Source organism: Musa acuminata, chromosome BXJ2-8, assembly GCF_036884655.1.
Source record: "Musa acuminata AAA Group cultivar baxijiao chromosome BXJ2-8, Cavendish_Baxijiao_AAA, whole genome shotgun sequence".
Classification (NCBI taxonomy): Eukaryota; Viridiplantae; Streptophyta; class Magnoliopsida; order Zingiberales; family Musaceae; genus Musa; species Musa acuminata.
The window spans coordinates 38,891,349-38,914,343 of NC_088345.1; the positions used below are offsets into that span (position 1 = coordinate 38,891,349).

Sequence of the window (22,995 nt, forward strand, 5' to 3'; positions counted from 1 at the left end):
CGGATGCGTATCGTATACTTAGCGTGCAGAATCTGACACCTGTTACTGGTTTTGTTGTTACTAATATTGTTTTTGGTTGTTATTATTGTCAATCGAAGCAGGCTACTACAAATCAAACGAGGATGGTTGGGCTGGCCGGTTATCAAACGGCTCAGATGGTGGAGATCACCCAATCAGACCCAGTCGATGAACGGCCAAGATCCAGCGGCTCCCGCTTCGTATGCCCGACCTCATCTCTATAAGCCCCACTTGAAGTCCGCGACGCCAAACCCTAGCGCCGGAGTCGCCTCGAGAAAGCATCTTTCGCGCTCTCCTCTCGCTCTCTGCTTTGCCGAGGCAAGATAATCTTTGACCCAAGATGAAGGTACCTCTCCTAACTCCTCTTAGATATCTTCCTCGATTCCTTTGATTCCTGCCTTGAGGTCATCCGTGTGGCCTTTGTGTGATATTTTGCAGTTCAATATTGCGAATCCGACCACTGGGTGCCAGAAGAAGCTGGAGATCGATGACGACCAGAAGCTGTAAGTTCTTGTGGATTGTTTAGTCTTGTGTTTGATGTACGACGTTTTGTTCTTGGATCCGATTGCTTTTTGTTTGTAAGATTGTACTTCTATTCCACTATATCGTTCTTTTTCCGATCAACATATTCATCATCATCATCATCATCATTCTTCGTTCCACGGGTTCTGTTATGTTCTTCCTTACCGTTTTATCCTGAGCAAATGGCTACGGCAGGATCTTTCTTTTGACCCCAATCTTGAGGGTGGATGTTGAATTAATCGTACGGCTACTAGGGTTTCTCGGAGCATTGTTGAGTGATTTGGATGCTTCATTTTTTGGTGGTATGAAATGAATGCATTATTTGCCGAGAGTATGCTGTTCTCGTCAAGCTCGGTCATTCTTGTCCATAGGATCGTTTATCAATTTGACTTCTCATGTTGCTAAATCTTGGATATCTCTATTCTTTCTTGGTGTTTAGGCATTTTAGGGAATCAAGCATGATGTATTCAACTTGGTCATTGATCATCTGATTAAGATTATCTAGATGTTATCTTTTCTCCATGAATGTGTAGGTCGTAGATGCTGATTATTACAAGTTGATAGTGAAGTACGCAGTGGTGTTAATTGGTACTGTTTGTTGTAGACTTATGCAACTTTTATTGTTTCTCTATTATGGCCTTTTTTTTGCTGTTTGTTACCCAAGGTTTTTTCCTTTGATTTTACTATGTTTCATCTGTCGTTTGCCTTCATTTTCATCATAAAAAATTTGTAGATTTAAAGAAACTAGTGTACAAGATCATTATAAAGTTTACATAACATCACTACATGTGATGAATGCTCCTCTAAAAATGGTACAATGATATAAGCTCCTAACATTGTGAATGTTTTGTTGATAAATAAATACCAGAGTGACAATGTTAGAGAGAAATTCTTTCCTTAGTCAATTTGGGATTGGGATTGCATGAACACTAAAAATTCTCTCTCAAAAACCATGGTAGTACTAGTTAAATGTAATACTGAAGTAGCGTTAGAAAATCCATATGAAGCAAAATGAAAGTTGAGAAATTTATATATAATAACTATTTCCTTGAGGCATGTGGAATTTTGAGTGTATAAAGCTTGCCATGAAGGTGGAATTCTTAGTAATGACTTTTGACTTGACTAATGTTTTATGATCTAATAAATAGAATATTTTAGTTACTCTTGGATGACTGTAGCTTTTATGGATCTAATGAATAGAATATTTTAATCACTCTTGGATGATTGTGTAATTGTATTCAAGGAGTAACAAGGAGTATAAAGAATAATTTTTAAGAGAAAAAGTTGTCTACAAAATTCAACAAATGTGTTGAATGAAGTTGTCTTCTTAGGCCACGTGAATTTAGAAAAAATATCTTTATCTAATTCATGATTTGGTTTTAGCAGTAATTATTTTTACTCTAAAGATTTGGAGATATTATTTATTTGGGCAAACATATATATTGATGAAATAATAAGATTTTATTGTGTTCTAAAGGAAATCATCTTCGATAGAGATTTTAGATTTTTTTTAGATTATGGAGAAGATTACAAGAATCTATAGGCATTAAAGTTAAGTCTATTACTACTTATCACCCTCAAATCTGTCACGCCCCTCAAAATATCGATAATATTAAAATTTTTATCACAAACCAATACAAGATCCTAACAAACATTTGAGGACACTGAAAAACATTCTATCAAATTTACATCTATAAAACTTGTGTAATTTATAATCATATATCACATCACTCGATAATTCACATTTATGACAACCCAAGCAAACTTAACAAATATGAACAACATTTATAAATTCATAAGCTAAGTAATCAGAACTCCAACCATTTACCATAATTTCATATCATCGTAAACTAGATTTAACATTTCGAAATTCCAAATAAGAGAGATCTTCTAACACTTTCACACGGTATATCCATTTTGATTCATCGATAACATTTTATTACATACAAAATATGTTTATACAACAAAAACATATATACTAATAAAGATCTGCCCAAAATCTTTTAGCTTTCCACTGCCTCAGCCTAATTTTAACATTTAAGCAAGCGACAAGCTATCCTGAAAAATTTATATAGCAACGGAGTGAGCATATAAAACTCAACAAGTGACTAATATATTCATAGCAAAAGAGGACAATTTCCAAACAAATAAGGTTTCAAAATATAAGGCAGAATATAAAGAATTCATAGACCTAATCTCATTAGGTGCAGAATCACAAATGTCATTTCAATCAAACATATTTGGTTCATAACAGATGGAGCATAGAGTAATTGGAGTATATCAATAGCGTATGAAATGTTCCGGAGCACATCAATGACATATGGAACATTTCGAAGCGTAACAATAATAGATGAAACATTTTGGAGCATATCAATGGGGTATGAAATGTTTCATATAAATAACAAATGAAATATTTCGGAACATATCAATGGTATGTGAAACATTTCAAAGCATATGAATGACATATGAACCATTTCGGAGCATATCAAAGAACGAATACGAAACAGAAGCTCAAACGTCAAATTTGACATTGCATTCATATCATTCTTATCTAAACCATGTATAGAAACACATAACCAAAGCTCTGGATATCATATCAAACATATAGAAGGTGAAGTGGGACCATAACATAATATGGTACATCCATTTCTGAATGATCACCAAACATAAGTCTTCCAAGGATAGTTTGAACAATAAATAACACATATCGGAAGCACACGCGGAACAACAAAACGTACATGTCCTTTACGAGTCAATACGAAGTAAGCAATAATCTTTCACAATTGTATTCAGATTTGAAAGGAAATGAAAGCAAGAGCACACACGGATTCCAGGCAATTATATACAGCCCAATTCAAATAAGAAGGTTAGATGGATTCGATATCCAAAGGAATGATACTGGAATAGGCACATATCGAAAGCAAATGCGGAACAATGGGATATACATGTGCCTATATGAGTCAATGTGATATAGCATAAACGTCACAATATGTTTTAAGAATATAAATAATTTATAGACAAGAGCAAACCAGAATTCAAGCATTAATATAAGTTTTAATTGAGTGAAGGGAACTGAATGAAATCTATTTCCAAACGAATGAAAACAAATTATGCGAAATCGACCAAAGCTCGATTTATGACAGAATTCGAGAGGCACATTGAACAAATGATTTAAACCATCAATCGTGCTCTAATTTACTTAGAAAATATATCATTGGAAAGATATTTCAATCTAGTTTCTGATGAAACAAGTTTCGTATGAATCAAGGTTTCCAATAAGGAGTTACCATTGATTTAGTAACCAAAAGTCAAAAACAAAATCACTGTTTTGCAGAACTCATAGGGTCGGTTTCAACAGATAGCAGGATAAACATTTGAATTTCAAAATTTTCAATCTATATATTGAAAGAAAGGTCTACAAGTCTAGTTTCAAATGAAGTCAGTTTGGTATAAATCAGAATTTCTAATAGAGACTTATAGGCATTTTAGTATCGAAAGGTCAGAAATTTCGATCCCTGTTTTGCAGTATCCATAGGCTCATTTAAAGCAGAAGTTTGGGTAAGTATTTGGTGTCAAAAATTTTCAATATCAGTATCAAAAGAAAGGTATAAGAGTTTAGTTTCAAACGAACAAGGTCCTGCCTAAATCCATGTTTGGTGCTAAAAATTATGGTTGAAACAATCTACAAGGGTCAGTTTACTGAAAAATTTTAGATCCATGGTTTTGTGTCTAACAAGAGAAAGATCAGGTTCTAAGCAAAAATCTTTCAGATTATTCAGAATCAATATGAGAACAAAGACTAATATTTCTGTAGGATGGGATTAGAACACTTGCTTTTGAGAATTATGACCTCAAATGGGAAGATTTGAGCAAGAAACCTCAAAGCCCCAAATTTCTCTTCTTCTTCTTCCCCCCCCCCCCCCCCCCCCCCCCACACACTTTTTTTTTCTTCTTCTTTCTCTCTTCTTCTCTTCTTCCACACAACTGGCTTCTTAGGTTTCTTGAGAACGAAGGCAAAGAGGCTTAAGCGATGGGTTTTGTAATTTTGTGCATTTTATAAATTAGTCTTTGTATTATTATATTTACGATTAGGTCCTCAGGGTTTACATATAGGTCCTCAGGTTTTTTTTTGAACAGATCCTTAAATCTTATGAATAAGTTTACAGATTTAGACTTTGGCTCTTTTATCGAATTTAAAATAGATACTTACATTACAATTAAAAACTTATATGAAATTTTGAAATGAGGGATGTTATACTCTCCCCCCCCCCCTTAAAAGAAAAATTTAGTCCTCTAAATTTATCATACTTCTATCGATGAAAAGTCGAGGATAAACTTGTTTCATTTCCTCCTCTAGCTCCTAGGTTGTTTCCTCTCCGGAATGATGTCTCCAAATTACTTGAACCGGAGGGATGATTCGATTCCTTAGGATCTTTTCTTTCTTATCAACAATCTGAGTGGGCTCTTCCACATAAGATAAATCTTTATCGATCTCCATCAGCTCATACTTAATGATATGAGAAGGATCAGGTATATATTTTTTAATCATCGAAACATGAAATATATTATGAATATGGCATAACGATGGTGGCAAGGCAATCCTGTAAGCGACAGAACCAACCCTATCAAGGACCTCAAAAGGTCCAATAAATCTTGGGTTTAACTTTCCTTTGTTCCCAAACCTTATAATGCCTTTGGAAGGAGAGACATTTAAGAACACAAAATCTTCGATTTTGAACTCAATAGCTCGTCTTCTATTGTCAGCATAACTTTTTTGACGACTCTGAGTAGTTTTTAACCTTTTCCTTATAACTTGAATTTTCTCGATAGTTTCTTGTACTTTGTTCGATGCTAACAAATTTCTATCCCCAACTTCCTCCCAACATATAGGTGTTATGCACTTTCGCCCATATAAAGCTTCATAAGGAGCCATCTGAATACTTGAATGATAACTATTATTATAAGTGAACTCAATAAGTGAAATATCTTTATCCCATTCACCTTTCCAATCCATAACATAGGCTCTAAGCAAATCCTCAAGTGTTTGAATTGTTCTTTCTGACTGACCATTAGTCTGAGGATGATATGCAGTACTAAACTTGACTTTAGTGCCCATAGATTCTTGTAATCTTCTCTAGAATCTAGAGAGAAATCTGGAGTCTTTATCAGAGATGATCTCCTTTGGAATACCATGAAGTCTTACTATTTCATTGACATATAAATCTGCAAGTCTATCAAGCGAATAAGTCATATTAATCAGTAGGAAATGTGCAGATTTTGTTAACCTATCAATGATAATTGTTAACCTATCAATGATAACCCAAATAGCATCATGCTTTCTAGAGGTTCTGGGTAGTCCTGAAACAAAATCCATGGTAACACATTTCCATTTCCATTCAGGAATATCTAAAGGTTGCAACAACCCTCCAGGTCTTTGGTGTTCTACTTTGATTTGCTGACAAGTCAAACATTTTGAAACATACATTGTAATTTCCTTCTTCATGCCTTCCCACCGATAATGACTTTGGAGATCTCTATATATTTTAGTGCTCCCAGGATGCATGGTGTATTTTGAAGTATGACTTTCCTTTAGGATTTGGTTCTTGATATCTGGTTCATTTGGTACATATACTCTATCCCAAATCTCAATAGGCCATCCTTTGAAACTTGAAATTTTGGCTTCAATTCTTTTTCTACTTCATTCCTCAAGTAGATTAAACGTGTATCTCGTAATTGTCCTTCCTTAATTTGTTGAATAAGATCATATTGCACTTGAATGGAGGTCATCAATATCATTGAGTCTTGCTCTTTCCTCATAGCATTTAAATTCAATTTTTCTTCTAATAACTTCCATTGCTTCACGACCATACTAGCCATAAAACTTGTAGATTTTCTACTAAGTACATCAGCTACAACATTGGCTTTGCCCGGGTGATAACGGATGGCACAATCATAATCCTTTAGAAGTTCTATCCATCTTCGCTATCTCATGTTTAACTCTTTCTGAGTGAAAATATATTTTAAACTCTTATGATCAGTAAAAAATTCAAATTGTCGACCATACAAATAATGTCTCTAAATCTTTAGAGCAAAAATAATCACTACCAATTCCAAATCATGAGTTGAATAATTCGGTTCATAACCTTTTAGTTGTCTAGAAGCATAAACAATCACTCTCCCTTCTTGCATCAAAACACATCCAAGGCTCTTTCTTGAAGCATCAGTATAAACTATAAATCCCTCACTATTACTAGGAATAGTGAGAATAAGGGCACTAGTCAATCTTCTTTTTAACTCTTGAAAACTTTGCTCATAATCATCATCCCATACAAATTTCACATTCTTTTTAGTGAGTTTGGTGAGAGGTTGAGCGATTCGAGAAAATCCCTCCATAAATCTCTTGTAATAACCTGCCATTCCCAAGAAGCTTCTAACTTCTATTACATTTGTTGGTACTTCCTATTTAACTACAGCTTCTACTTTCTTTGGATCAACAGATATGCCCTTCCCTGAAATCACATGGCCTAAGAAAGCAACTTCATTCAACCAAAATTCACATTTGCTAAACTTTGCATACAACTTTTCTCTTAGTATGGACAATACATTTCTCAAGTGTTCCTCATGCTCCTGATTACTCCTTAAATACACCAATATGTTATCAATGAATATAATTACACAATCATCTAAGAGTGACCGAAATATCCTCTTCGATCAATTTTTGAAAATACTTATGCACCCTGTTATTGATCAAACAAGTCGTCACTTTCGAGAATACTTGTTTTTTTATAGTCACCTGATTCAATTATCTAAAATTAATGTAAAGTCTCAATGTTTCATCAATTTTTTTAACTAAGACCAGAGCACCCCATGATGAAATATTAAGCCAAATAAAATCCTTATTTAATAGTCCTTGTAGTTGTTTTTCTAATTCTACTTACTCAAATAATGTCATTCCGTACAGAGGCTTAAATATTGGGATTGTCCCAAAGACCACATCAAAAGCAAAGTCACGTTTGGAAGTAATTCGGGCAAGTCATCCTAGGATACATTAGGCAAGGAGATAAATCATGTCCAATACTCTCAAATAAAAGATGGGTTGATCTAATATGCAAAAAGTGGTCATTTGTTATATAACAATCCATACCAAGTATAATATCAAAACTCCAAATCTCTAGGAGAACTAAATCAGCAAAAGTTTAAGTTCTTCAATAAAAATCAGACAAGAGGATCAGATTCAAGTTCGTTATCAAAGGATCTCCAATGATCTTATTTACATATAGCACATAATGCATTGGTTTAGGTTGAATACCCAAGTGATAAGCAAAATATTCCGAATCAAATCATAAATGAGACCCATGGTCAAACAAATATTTGCATTTTTTCATAAATATGAATAATACCTTCGGCCATTAATTCAGAAGTTTCAGAATCATATTCAGTGATAGCATACACTCTGACATGGGCTGATTATTTAGGAGGCAATGACTGTTTCTTCTTGTTCAAAGGGCAGTATTTTATTTTACGATCCAACTTTCCACAAGTAAAATAGACTCTAGTCACCTACAAACACAAACTTGTTTCATAATTTAACTCGTATCTTACATAGGATTAAATCTTTTGTGGTGACTTCCATTTTTAAATTCGGATGTCTTACCCCTTTTGTTATCACTTTCTGATTCATTTGCAATCATATTTTTATTAGTAAACTTGTCCTAGCTATTCTTGTCCTTGATCTCCAAAAATTCTTTTCATCGTTCCCATTAATAATAAGCCTCTACTTACAATATAAGGTGGCAAAAGAAATCTTTTGATCATCAGAACAATTTTGTACATTAAATATCTTCTCTGTTTGCATCATCCATTTTTCTACCACCAATAAAATTAGGTTCACCATGCTTTTATTGTGCTACTTTAATTTTGTATCCTGGATCAACCCTTCCATCCCCATTAATTAATCAGAAACAAATGAAATAGGAGGACCAAATGTCCTCATCATCTTAGATTCCTAAAATGCATCAAAGAATATTTCCACCAATCACTATAGTTCACTAGACCTCAATATATTTTGCATGTTAACATATCAAATATTTCAGTGATCCTCTAACATCCCTCATTTCAAAATTTTCGTATAAGTTTTTAGTTGTAATGTAAGTATCTATTTTAAATTCGATAAAAGAGCCAAAGTATAAATCTGAGAACTTATTCATAAGATTTAGGGATCAGTTAAAAAAAAAAAAACCCTGAGGACCTAATCTTAAATATAATAATGCAAGGACTAATATGCAAAATACACAAAATTACAAAACTCACCGCTTAAACCTCTTTGCCTTCGTTCTCAAGAAACTTGAGAAGGCAGTTGCGTGGAAGAATAGAAGAAGAGAGAAAGAAGAAAAAAAAGGGGGGGGGGGGGAAGAAGAAGAAGAAGAGAAATTTGGGGCTTTGAGGTTTCTTGCTCAAATCTTCACATTTGGGGTCATAATTCTTAAAGGCAAGTGTTCTAATCCCTTCCTATAGAAATATTAGTTTCTGTTCTCATATTGATTCTGAATAATCTGAAAGATTCCTGCTTAGAACCTGATCTTTCTCTTGTTAGACACAAAACCATGGATCTGGAATTTTTCGATAAATTAACCCTTGTAGATTGTTTCAGCCATAATTTTTAGCACCAAACGTGGATTTAGGTAGGACCTTGTTCGTTTGAAACTATACTCTTATACCTTTCTTTTGACACTGATATTGAAAATTTTGGGCACCGAATACTTACCCAAACTTCTGTTTCAAATGAGCCTATGGATGCTGCAAAACAGGGATCGAAATTTCTGACCTTTTGATACTAAAATGTTTATAAGTCACTATTGGAAATTTTGATTTGTACAACTTCATTTAAACTAGACTTGTAGACCTTTCTTTTGATATATAGATTGAAAAATTTAGAATTCAAATGCCTATCCTGCTATCTGTTGAAATCGACCCTATGAGTTCTGTAAAACATTGATTTTGTTTTTGACCTTTGGTTACTAAATCAATGGTAACTCCTTGTTGGAAACCTTGATTCATATGAAACTTGTTTCATCAGAAACTAGATTGAAATATCTTCCCAATGATATATTTTATGAGTAAATTGGAGCATGATTGATGGTTTAAATCATTTGTTCAATGTGCCACTCGAATTCTGTCAAAAATCGAGATTTGGTCGATTTCGCATAATTTGTTTTCATTCGTTTGGAAATAGATTTCATTCAATTTCCTTTACTCAATTGAGGTTTATATTAATGCTTGAATTCTGGTTTGCTTTTGTCTATAAATTATTTACATTCTTGAAACATATTGTGTAACGTTTATGTTATATCACATTGACTTATATTGGCACATGTATATCCCATTGTTCCGTATTTGTTTTCGATATGTGCCTATTCCAGTTTCATTCTTTTGGACATTGAAATCATCTAACAATGTCACGACCGGAGTCTGATGAGCCAACTGGCCAATAACTCCATTTTGGTCCTTCAACTACGGACCAAAATGCTTAAGCGGGAGTTAACGTAGTACACTCATCAGACCCATATAAGCTAATCATACACATTGCCCACTTCCGATGTGGGACTAATGGGATGTTACAACATCCCCAACTCAATTAGCTTGATGTCCTCGTCAAGGCCCAACATAACCCAGATCGAACCCTAGCATAATGCATGTGAGGTTTAACTCAGTGGTGGCTCCACGTCGTGATGAGTTCTCGACTCTATCCACGGGTAGCCCTTTCCTACTCGAGCCCTCTCACCTTGCCCAAATGCTAGGTCGGCTCTGATACCAAATGTTACGACCCGAGTCTGATGAGCTAACTGACCAATAACTCTATTTTGGTCCTTCAACCACGAATTAAAATGCTTAAGCGGGAGTTAACATAGTACACTCATTAGACCCATATAAGTCAATCATACACATTGCCCACTTCCAATGTGGGACTAATGGGATATTATAAAATCGATGGTTAATCAGAAAAAATAGTTCAAACGTTTGAGGATTTGCTTAGAGCCTATGTTATAGAGTGAAAAAGTGAATGAGATAAAGATATTTCTTTTATTGAGTTCACTTATAATAATAATTATCATCGACACATTTTAATGACTCATTATAAAGCTTTATATGGGTGAAAGTGCAGAACGTTTGTATGTTGCGAAGAGTTTGGCAACAGAAAGTTATTAGCACCATAAAGTATAAGAGACTATTGAAAAAATTCAAGTTATAAGAAAAAGATTAAAGACTGCTCCTATCAACTTGACCTTAATAGATCTTTCCCTATTGAGTATTGAATCTCCATCTAATTACTCAAGTCTCTTAAATCAGTGGATCTCTATCCAATAATCTCTCATTGGCTTTTATTAGATCTCATCCATATGATCTAATAATTTAGGAGCTTATTGGATATCTAATAAACATAAGCGCTTTGACAGATATCTTATATCCGAACCTTTACTCGTTGTAACGCTTATCATATATGTGTGACCCTCTAAGCCCAATATCGAGCTGGCCGTGAGTTATACCCATTAGAACTTTTTCTGACTCAGTGAATTATTATCTTCATAATAATTCACTTGAATCATTAACTGTGGATCTACTAGGCTACTACGCTGTAGCTCCCAAACGATATAATAATCCAATCTATTATATTTGTCTTTCCTCGGTTACCGTGTACCTATAGTCTCTCATCCATCTAATATCTTCGTATATCGGGTATGATACTGTTAGGTCCATACAGTTAGTACTCGAGTCTCGCGCTAATCGGATTTTTTTGAAGAATTTTTTCTCTCTCAATCTGAATGATCCTGGCTAGGGATTTGTTTGAGCAAGAATACATATGATATTTCTCTCATGATATCGAGAGCGGATGATCCTCTATCGATATTCAATAGCTCTTGTAAGGTTGGCTATCACTTCTGATGATCGGTTGTATTAGATCTGAAATTTTCAAACAAATCCTTAGTTGGTGTCTCAAGGTTAAGGACCAGATACATTACTGGGACAACGGAATCGTTATCTGATAATGAGATATCATCAACCATCCTGTATTCCTTAAGCGGATCAATCAGTGAACTAATTCTTCAATAAGTATTATACTGTATCCTTAGTGTCCCCATACGAGCAGTTATGAGACCAGTTGCCTCCATCACAGGAATGGGGATAAAGCACACTAGTATATTCGGTTATCTCGATGTCTCTCTCGAGTAATTTATGATTAGGATTATTTAGGGTTTGTGTTTAAAGGTGAATCGATCTCATTATCATGATCTCATCACGATCCGATTTTCATTTCACATGTCCATGAACATCACAATATATATTCATGCAATAAACAATATAAAGTGATAAAATGTTAAATAATATAATAAGCAGAAAGAATGCATGGCATGGTACATATGTCATCACTCGTGTGATTGGCTTGTAGGGCACCTATGACCAGCACATCTTTGTCGTAGTTGAAGCACTGACCTTTGTCCTTTGTTGGGTCCTTTTTAGCAACCTTTGTTTTACTCGGTCTACCCTTGCCCCTATTAAGGGACTTTTTTGCCTTACTTTTTTTTCTGGTCTTATCGGTATAGAGAACTGGCTTCTCTTTCTTGATAGTGCTCTCTGCCTTCCTCAATATATTGAGGATCTCATGAAGAGTCACCTCAAGCATGTTCATATTAAAATTCATTATGAACTGTGAAAAGAAATCTGGTAGGGATTGACGCATAAGATCCACACATAGGTTATCCTCTAGGATCAGTCTTAGACCTGTGAGTTTCTCTATACACTCAATCATCTTTAGGAGATGGTTCTGAACCGATGTCCCCTCAGTCGTCCTAGCACGGAAGAGGTTCTTGTATATCTCATGTCGTTGAGTTCTTCCCTGTTCCTCAAATAGTTTGCGACCATGTAGGCGAATGGATCTGACATCCATCTTTTTATGTTGTCTCTGTAACTTAAGAGTCATGGAGCTTAACATGTAACACTGAGCAAGAGTGGAGTCATCTATGTACTTCACATAGCAAGCAATCTCATTCTCGCTTGCCCCTTTCTCGGGCATAGATATCACTGTATCAAGGTTGTATGCGATTTTTTTTCGTCGTGAGAACAATTCTCAAGTTGCGGAGCCAATTCGTATAATTCGGACCTGTGAGGCGATTGACATCAAGTATGCCACGTAAGGGATTTGAAAACGATATTTTCTGAAAATAAAGATGCAATAGAAATAAATAATATATAGATTTTGTAGGAAAATAAACAAATAAGATATGGATTTCTATCTTAATCTACTCCCATTATTTTTCTGGCGAGTTACGCGACACCCTCAACACGTGAAATGAAAGTCTCCGACAGACCTCTAGTGGGGATCGGGATCCAATCAGCGTTTTAGTGTAACATCGAGGGACTTGACCAATCACATTAAGCCCAAAAAGTAGGTAACTTTTGTCGATCACAATTCCTTGTGATTCTCATTCTATTCGGGCTCCGAACCACCATGGTCTCGAGAGACTCGACCAACCATACCATATCCTCAGGTCACCGGTGACATCTCTATGTCGTAGGCAAGATAGCGAATCGCGATATAGGTGAACTTGGAGGGCTCGACCAACTTAATCTACGTCAAGAATCGGTCCTTACCTATAACGATGGAAGGTCACGTGGGTCAATCTAATTGCCTCACGTTTACTAACTTAATATTATCGAGAGAGAGGATTTTGATTTGATCTCCTAATATTACGTCACACACATACATATTTAATATATATCTACATCGTATGCAAATATATATACATATCTAGTAGGTGTACAAGCAATCACACTAGATGATTATGGACCATAGCCTAATGTGATCAGGCCCGAGCTAATGGGCCTAAGCACTCACATCAAGATCTATGTGTGCAGTAGTGCATCTTCATACCCTATGATCTTCTATCTCATCCTTGTCGATTCTGTCGGCATCTCGATGTATCTCCATGCTTCGTGATCGTCCGTCTTGTGGGTCTCGCTATCGTTTCCACGCTCCCGCTGTGCCTTTTTGTGTGATTACAACTTAATCATAGGCACGCACGCCCGATAATAAACGAGAAAAATAGAGACACGTAGGCCTTAATAATAATAATAATCACATCACATATACACACATCAACTTTGATTTGTATGAAATTTGATTCATCTTAAAATATATTTATATATCTTTCTAATGATATCTTTCTTGAGTAAATTAGAACATAATTAATTATCCAAATAATTTGTGCAATATCCCTCGCTGAATCTGCTAGAACATAATTATTCAAGGTTCGTAATTTTGTATCGTATCGGAGTTTCGAACTTAGCTCGGTACGATACGGTATAACTATACCGAACGGTACATTTTGATATATCGCACTGTATATATATATATATATATATATATATATATATATATATATATATATATATATATATATATATTAAAAAAAATTGCGTTGCCTCGATACTCATGCTTTGCTCACGTGAGGAGGTTTCCTTCTCACACGAAAAAAAAAGAAAGGCAACATTTCGGCAACATCGGTTAGTTTCTGCTCGCGTGTGGAGAAGAAACCAAGGGTTCCTTCTCCTCGCACAGGAAAAAAAAAGAGAAAGGCAACGTCGCTTGGTTTCTGCCTGCGTGGGGAGAAGAAACCGAGGGTTCCTTCTCCCCGTGCAAAAAAGTAAAAAAAAGCCTCGTTTCTTTTGCCTGCGTGGGGAGAAGAAACTGCTTCTCCCCGTGATGTCGTCGAGACATCTTCGAGGCTTCTTCTCTCCCCTCGCTGATGAGGAGAAGTTGTCGATGACGTCGAGGCCTCGTCGCCTCAAACGAGGAGACGACATCATCTACAGCATCCGGTGAGGGAGGGCAGCGATGGATCAGGATTGTTGAGGGAGCGGCGTCGAATCTTCAGGTTTTCTCTTTTCTTCTCACTCTTCTTTCTTCTCCCTCTACTAATACCATTCGGTAGCGGGTGGTGACGGTCGATATAGGGTGATAACGAAGTGGAAACAACCCCAATCGACGTTACCGCTCGAAAGTGGGCGGTTCGCGTACTGGTATGTTGACGGATTGATACGTGCCGCTCGGTGCGGGCGGTATTATTTGAAATTAAAATTCTTGGAATTATTATCAATTCTACGTATTCTTATTTTTATCTCTTTGAATTTGAATTTATTTAGAATTTTTTCCTTAATTGAGCCTTATGTGATTGTTTTAAACCCTTGTAGCTCTTGTAATTGATTCATATTATATTTGAATGTATTTTGCAAAAGTTTATGTTTGTATCATATTGCTTTATATATACACATGAAAGTTCTTGTTGTTTCACATGTGCTTTATATACATGCTAAATTTCTTGTTCACAATGTCCTTTTGTACTCTAATGTTTGTGGGATAATATGAACATTTACTAGACATAGAAAAGGAAGTTATGTATAGAGCCTACGATACTCTTGTCGGCCCCTTATACTTCAATCATCAAAGACTTACCAAAATCTTTTAGTATTTCACTACCTTAGCCTTAATCCTAACATTTTAGTGTGTAAAGAGCTAACATGAAAAAATTTATATAACAACAAGGTGAGTTACAAACTCAACAAGCGACCAACATATCCACGACGAGAGATGGTAGTTCATATGACCTAATGTCAAGGTGCAAGGCAGGAATATAAGAATTCATAAATGTCATTTCATTAGATACAAGAATCATAAATGTCATTTCATTAGATACAAGAATCATAAATGTCATTTCATTAGAAACATATTTTATTCATAATAATGGAGTCAAAAGAATTTAGGAGCATATCAATGATATAAAAATATTTAGGGGTTGATAGTCATAAGGGGTCGACAATAGTATTGTAGGCTCTCTACATAAGTCTCTTTCATATTTCTGGCAAAGGTTCACATTAATCCACAAACACCAGAGTACAAAAAGATATTGTGAGTAAGAAATTTAGCAATGTATGGGAAGCACATGTGAAACAACAAAAACATACATACGTTAAAATTGAATAAGTTTGATTATTAAAAATAATTGATATTGATTAGTCATAAATCAATTTAATTTTGTTATGCCATTAAGGAAACGCAACAATTTGAGATACAAATTGAAGAACCTTTCACTAATTTAAAACAACATAACAAATAGTTAATGGTTTTAATTTGCCCTGAATTTTTCAGTCGTTAACCTAAAATCTATTTTTTATCTTATTTGGATCGAATTTGGTTTGGCGACATGGCCAAGTGGTAAGGCGGGGGACTACAATTCCTTTATCCCCGGTTCAAATCTAGTTGTCGCCTGATCAACAAAAAACTTGGGATTTCTTATTCTACTGATTTAACTTGACGAATTCTATCCCCGGAGAAGGAGAGGCATATATGAAATAATATGAGGCAATAGAAACTTTTGCATAATGCATTCAGATATGATAATAATCAATGACAAGAGATACCAGTGTTCAAAGCAATCACATAAGACTCAATTGAGGGAAAAATTATAGATGAATTCAATTTCAAAGAAATAGAAACAAGAATAGATAAAATTAGCAATAATTTTATTCTGGTAGTTTCTGTGAGGAAGAAAGATATCATTTAAAAAATATATCAGTTTACTTTCAGATGAATCAACTTTTTGTAGAAATTAGAGTTTTCAATAGGGAGTTATAAGCAATTTAGTATAGAGAGGTCAAAAAGTATTGTCCTTGTTTTACATAATTCGAAGGGTCAATTAAAACAGATGTTTGTGCAGACATTTGTATTCCTTTGTATTTCAAATCTTTCAAGGTACAAAAAGAAATATATACGAGTCTAGTTTTAGATGAAGTAAGTTTTGTATATATTTGGACAAAGATTTGAATTCCAAATATTTTAAGTAAGGTATTGAAAGAAAGATATACGAGCCTAGTTTCCAAAAAGATCAAGTTTTATCCAAATCAGAATTCAGTACAAAAAGTTATAGTTAAAACAGGATAGATAGGTCAGAATCTCGACCATTCCAAATTAACAATTTTATAGCTCAATGAGGTCGATGTCATTTGTAAGGATAAAACCCTTCAAAATACTCATAATCTAGATAAAATCCGAGATAAAAATTACTTTAGGAAAGGGCTAGAACACTTACCTGAGAAGAATATGATCCCGAATAAGAGGAATTGATCTAAAAACTTTAAGCCAAATCAACTTTCTATTTTTTTTCCTTCTTCTCCCTTCTCCCTTCTCTTCCACCAAACACAGCCTCCTTTGGTTCCTTCATGCAGAAGGTAGGTATCTAAGAGGTAGTGGGAAGAAACCCCTTTTTATTATTATTAATTTTGATACCTTTCGCAATTTAATCATTGTTATTATCTGTATTTACAAATAGGTCTTTATAAACAATTAAAAAATAAGGGATATTACACTCTCCTCTCTTTAAAAGAAAATTTTAGTCCTTTAAATTGTTATATCGTAATCGATGAAAAGATGAGGATAAACTTTTTTCATTTCCTTCTCTATCTCCCAAGTAGTTTCATTAATATAATGATGCTTCCAAATCAACTTAACTAGAGGTACGATTCTATTTTTTAGGATCTTTTCTTTCTTATCAATAATCTGAGTGTGCTTTAAATTGTTATATCGTAATCGATGAAAAGATGAGAATAAACTTTTTTTATTTCCTTCTCTATCTCCCAAGTAGTTTCATTAATATAATGATGCTTCCAAATCAGCTTAACTAGAGGTACAATTCTATTTTTTAGAATCTTTTATTTCTTATCAATAATCTGAGTGTGCTCTTCTACATAAGACAAGTCCTTATCGATCACAATTGACTTATACTTAATAATATGAGAGGGATTCGATATATATTTTTTAATAATTGAAACATGAAATATATCATGAATATGACATAAGGATGGTGGTAAAGCAATCCTATAAGTAATGGAACCAATTCTCTCGATGACCTCAAAAGGTCCAACAAATCTAAGACTTAATTTTTCTTTCTTCGCAAATCTTACCACTCCCTTAGAAGGAGAGACCTACAAGAATACAAAATCTCCTACTTGGAACTTAATATCTCTTCTTTTGTTGTCAGCATAGTTCTTTTGACAACTCTGAGTAGCCTTTAATCTTTTTCTTATAACTTGAATTTTCTCGATAGTCTTTTGTATTGTCTAGTGTTGCCCATTTGTTAATTTGAATTTTGAAAGCATTTAAAGTTCTTTGTAGGTGAAAATATCATGGGGTTTGGACGGAATTATGAAAGTCTTGCTTGGCCTTTCTTTGATTTGATATATGATAATGATCTTATCTTCACTTTCACTATTTCTCTACTATCTTGGCATTGTTTATTTTTGATAGAAGACTAGCAGTCACTAATGTTACCTAGTTTCCTTTGATCAAGGTTACAAATAGTTGTGTTATTACTTGATGGGCATATGATAGAGACTATTTCCTAATATTGTTGTAGATGCTATTATAAAAATGTACTCACAGTTTTTATAACTTATTGTCCAGCCGAGCTTTCTTTGACAAGAGAATTTCTCAGGAAGTCAGTGGCGATGCACTTGGTGAGGTATGTTCCAGCCACAAAATTTCTTGATGAATGTTGGCAAACACTCTATTCCTACCAAATTTAACATCATAGGGAATGTTATGAGATACAAAAAAAATTGAGCTTATTCATTTTTTATTTTCAGGAATTCAAAGGCTATGTTTTCAAAATTATGGGAGGATGTGACAAACAAGGTTTTCCCATGAAGCAGGGAGTGCTAACTCCTGGACGCGTCCGCCTGCTTCTGCACAGAGGTAACAAAATGTTGTTTTGATCTGTATGCTGTCGCTTGAATTATTCTATATCTTGTTTTCTGATTTTGGTTATCTCGTCACAGGCACACCTTGCTTCCGTGGGTATGGCAGGCGCAATGGAGAGCGCAGGAGGAAGTCTGTTCGCGGTTGCATTGTTAGCCCTGATCTCTCGGTCTTGAACTTGGTTATTGTTAAGAAGGGTGAAAATGATCTTCCAGGGCTGACCGACATTGAGAAGCCTAGGATGAGGGGGCCTAAGAGAGCCTCTAAAATCCGCAAGCTATTCAACCTTTCCAAGGAGGATGATGTCCGCAAGTATGTCAACACATACCGCCGAACCTTCACAACAAAATCAGGTGCAGTTTAATATCCCAGTCTCTATGACATATAGATGATACATAGGTTAAGCGGATGTTTTGTTGTTAGCACATTTCTAATTCAGGTTTCGGATGCTGTTTGCAGGCAAAAAGTGCAGCAAAGCACCCAAGATTCAGAGACTTGTGACTCCATTAACGTTGCAGAGGAAGCGCTCAAGGATTGCAGAGAAGAAGAAGAGAATTACAAAGGCCAAGTCAGAAGCAGCTGAGTACCAGAAGCTCCTTGCTACCAGACTCAAGGAGCAGAGGGAGCGCAGGAGCGAAAGTGTGGCCAAGAGGAGGTCTAAGCTTTCCGCGGCCTCAAAGCCATCTGTTGCAGCTTAAATCATATTTTGTCGCTAAAGAACCATCTTAAGTTCATCTATTTCTTACTGTTTTAGACAATAGACTGATTGCTTAATTTCTTTGATTTAGTTATACTTTTCTCGAATTCCCTTGATGATTGTTGCAATTTTGGATATCGGACCTAAGAATTTATGGCCTTGAAATAATTTTTTTTTTCACCTGCCTTGTTGACAATGTTGAAGATCATGGTTTGAAAACAATTCAGATGACATAGATCGAATTGACCCTTCAAAGTTTATAAAGCTGTTCCCCTACAAAACATTTTGCCAATAAAAGAAATATTGTTATTACTGTGACACAGCTCAAATGACTCGATACCGAAGGCGAGCAAGGCTTAGGAAGTCTTACAGCATGTCTTACTCTTTGGTATCTCCTGAGCTGGGCCAGGGATGATGACCTTCTTCCCAGGCAGTGCTGGTGCACTGTTATTGCTCTGGGGATCAGAAGTCAGGTTCTTCTTGTTGACATTGTTGAAGATCTCGGTGAGCACCATTTGGAACGCGTTCTCCACATTGGTGGCCTCCAGTGCTGATGTTTCCAGGAAGAATAGGTTTTCCTTTTGAGCAAACTCGCGGGCGTCTTCGGTGGTCACTGCTCTCTGGTCCTCAAGATCGGTCTTGTTGCCTACCAACATGATCACAATGTTCCTGTCGGCATGGCTCCGCAGCTCCTCGAGCCACCGAGAAATGTGGTCGAAGCTTTGACGTCTCGTGATATCGTAAACCATTAACGCCCCAACTGCACCTCTATAGTATGCACTGGTGACGGCTCTGTACCTGTACTCGTAAATATCATCAGCAAAAAATTCATCAGATTGGAAACACAAAGAACATAAGATCATCTGGTGATAAGCGAAACTATTTAAAGAATTGCACAAATAGCAGACGCAGTAAGCAAGGTTGCAAACGTTAGCACGGTTAAAATAGAAAAGAAAGAAAGATTAATACTAATTTGTAATGAGATTAATGTGCTTTAATAATATCATCACACAGAAGACATAACAAACATAAAGAGTCCCCATCATGCTGAATGAAACATGTACCTCCCTATGCGGCATAAGGTGGATATCTCATGAGGCAAGCAGTCAATGATCAAACAAGATTTTAAGATATTCTCAACTTCAAATGTTCCAGTCTATTTCTACAGTAACATTTTAAGCATCACGACCATGTACTAGCAGTACATATCCAACTGATAAGAGAACATACTTCAAACTCCATAAAATGACAAGAAAATTATTTACATTTCTCCATAATTTGACCACAAGAAATTCAAGTTTTATTTGGAACATCATAAATCCGATATGAACGTGTCTTGCAGCCAAAGAGATTGCTTCAGCTAGTAGTCTATTTCTCTAATATGAACTAATGACAATTTTTATGTCACCACAAGACTTGTGGCTGCATTAAGTTGAGGCCAGCTTGTTGATCTGAGTTCACTTGGAATACAAAAATTTTGATGAGTCATAGTGTTCAATTCTCAATTACAGCAGATATTTTTAAAATTATAAAAGAACTATTACTATTTCAAATTTGATCCATAGCTCAATACCATAAAAAGGTTAAAATATAACATCCGAATATATGATTAGCAAAGTTTTAACAGGGGCTGCGTCTTAATATCTAGTTCTTAAAACACAAGTTACTATGATCTAGTTCTTAAAACACATGTTACTATGAAAAGGGTCTTTTTGACATTGGATAACAACCATCAACATCCAACATATAAAGCCACCAGTTGCAGCTCAGATTAGACCCAAAAGGACAAAATCCAAGATGTCGGTAAGTTATATATTCTTAGAATTTGAGGAACAAGAAAAATATACTGCAAGGAGATATTTCTATGTACGCAAACTGTAGCTCAATCCCTTTTCCATCCGACATTTTCATGGTCACTCTCAAACTCCTCCACAAATCCACTGTTTCCAGAAGAATGTGGTTAAATTCACTAGATGTTAACCCACTATAGGCAATGCCAGAACAAAAATTACAAGCAGAAGCTAAGAATTGTGAACAGTAAATTACCAACAGAGTTATCAAATTCCAATTAGAATGCGTCAAATAAGATTGTATAGGATGAATAAAGTAATGAGATCTTTAACCATTTACTCGCCCATTAGTGAATTACTAAGATCTAAAACTGCAACCATATGCTTTGTTCGAAGCATGACCAGTGATGAGGCATATTTTGGATTCCAGCCACGTCACGGTCCGCATCGCATCACGCACTTACCAAGTCAGCATCGCATCCAAGACCCGTACAGGGAGGCACCCCCTCGGCAAGTCCCGTCCCGGAAAGCTCGGGATGGTACGGCGCTGTTCCGTGCATATCGGGCGACGGCCGAACAACAGTACCATCTCACCGCGCGAGGATCTGCCGCCACGCCAAATCCGCGTACGACCGATCCCCGCGCAAGTATAAAAGTCTCTGACCGACATCTAGCCAGGGGCCGAAAGAAAAAAGAGGAAAAAACCACCACTAACTTAATCCACGAGGGGCCAAAGTCAGGAATCCCCCGACGAAAGCCTTTGTGCTGGAGCTCTGCCACCCCCGGAGGCGCGGCCGTCCCAATCGAGAGATGCCTCGCCAGAAGGCGACGTCATCATCCCGACCTCCTGATACGGTCAGCCTCAGCACCTCAGCTAACCAGTTGAGAGACGCCTCCCAAACGCCGACGTTGACAGCTCGACCCTTGATCCAACTAGCTCCAACACTTCTACCAGTCGACTGAGAACTCCAGACATCGACCCATGGACCAAGCCATGCCGACTCCTCGGCCAAGGCGCATTAGTTCACCAACAACCAGTTCCAAGATTAACGCCACAAAAGAACTCAACAAGTGTAGCTATGACCTCAATCAATTGCAATAAACTCATTCATTTCCACCGCCACTTCAACACGTAGCTTATCTCGGATCGATAGACGGCAATCAACTCGAATTCAAGAACTCAAAGACAGCGTCAGGCCCCAGTCAACAGTGTCAGATCCAGACGATTCTAATAGCATAGAAGAAAGAATCTAAAGAACCAGTTAGTCCTAATGCGCTGCATAAACATCAAGCTAAATCACTAGTACCCAACAAGAATTGAAGCATTTGAAGCAAAATCACCAAGATTAAAGCACCAGAACCAATCAGAATTGCACGGCAACTCATAGATCTTCTTTTCCAAGGGAGGTACTAGGGCTTAGTGCGGGGGACAGAGGGTGGTACCTCTCTTGGCCGGCGGTGTCCCAGATCTGGGCCTTGACGCTCTTGTGCTGGATGACGAGGGTCCGCGTCTGGAACTCCACCCCGATGGTAGCCTTGGAGTCGAGGCTGAACTCGTTGCGCGCGAACCGCGCCAGGATCTGAGACTTCCCCACCGCCGAGTCCCCGATCAGCACCACCTTGAACACGTAGTCGATCTTGTCGCTCCCGCCTGCCATTCCCGCCGCTGCTCCCACCACTACCGACACCGCGCTCGACGGGCCTCTTCCGTTCCGTCGGCAAGAGTAGAGCTAGAAGCAAACACTGGCGAGTGACCCGATCCCTCAAAGCGGTCTCAATTAATAAGTAGGTTGCCATTTTTCCGAGTCCGCTCACCGTCTGTAAGGGGTAAGCTACGCGGTACACGTCCCGTTGAGAGCAATAGTTTATGTACCCATCGATGACGCACTCGTCCCAGCTACCTGCAGTATGGCTGGAGCAAAGCTGTCGGAGACCCGGGCAGCCCAACGGTTCTCAAGATTGGTACGTAATGGCTAAGAGTTATGCAGGTAGGCAAAACACTTTAAGCTAGCTATCAGAGTCCGAGTGAGTTCGACCAGCAAGTGTTCCGGGGAGAGCAGAGGCAGTCTCATGTGTACTCGACATTGGTCGAGGAAGTAACGGAATTAAATACCGTTATGAACTTTATTTCGGCTGTAATTATTCCATCATTAAGAACCCGT

The 22,995-nt window shown here is 36.6% G+C and overlaps 2 protein-coding genes across 3 annotated transcripts; one reads left to right on the top strand and one right to left on the bottom strand.

Annotated features, from left to right (window-relative positions):
• The first annotated feature begins 206 nt into the window (after positions 1-206).
• On the top strand, positions 207-19,159 carry LOC103994895 (small ribosomal subunit protein eS6). 2 transcript variants are annotated; one of them, XM_065121456.1, is made up of 7 exons: positions 298-364; positions 457-521; positions 1,074-1,128; positions 18,053-18,110; positions 18,235-18,343; positions 18,427-18,699; positions 18,806-19,159. In XM_065121456.1, exons 5-7 carry the CDS (start codon positions 18,262-18,264, stop codon positions 19,042-19,044), a joined length of 594 nt encoding a protein of 197 aa, XP_064977528.1. In that variant the 5' UTR covers positions 298-364; positions 457-521; positions 1,074-1,128; positions 18,053-18,110; positions 18,235-18,261; the 3' UTR covers positions 19,045-19,159. The 2 variants fall into 2 exon arrangements, with proteins under 2 accessions (XP_009413629.1, XP_064977528.1); XM_009415354.3 differs by lacking the exon at positions 1,074-1,128 and having other exon boundaries at positions 207-364.
• Positions 19,160-19,254: 95 nt separating this feature from the next.
• LOC135619445 (ras-related protein Rab11D-like) lies at positions 19,255-22,595 on the bottom strand. The gene is made up of 2 exons (XM_065121457.1): positions 22,277-22,595; positions 19,255-19,841 (listed from the first exon to the last, which is right to left on the bottom strand). The coding sequence occupies exons 1-2, from the start codon at positions 22,489-22,491 to the stop codon at positions 19,400-19,402; spliced, it is 657 nt and encodes a 218-aa protein (XP_064977529.1). The 5' UTR covers positions 22,492-22,595; the 3' UTR covers positions 19,255-19,399.
• Positions 22,596-22,995: the final 400 nt, after the last annotated feature.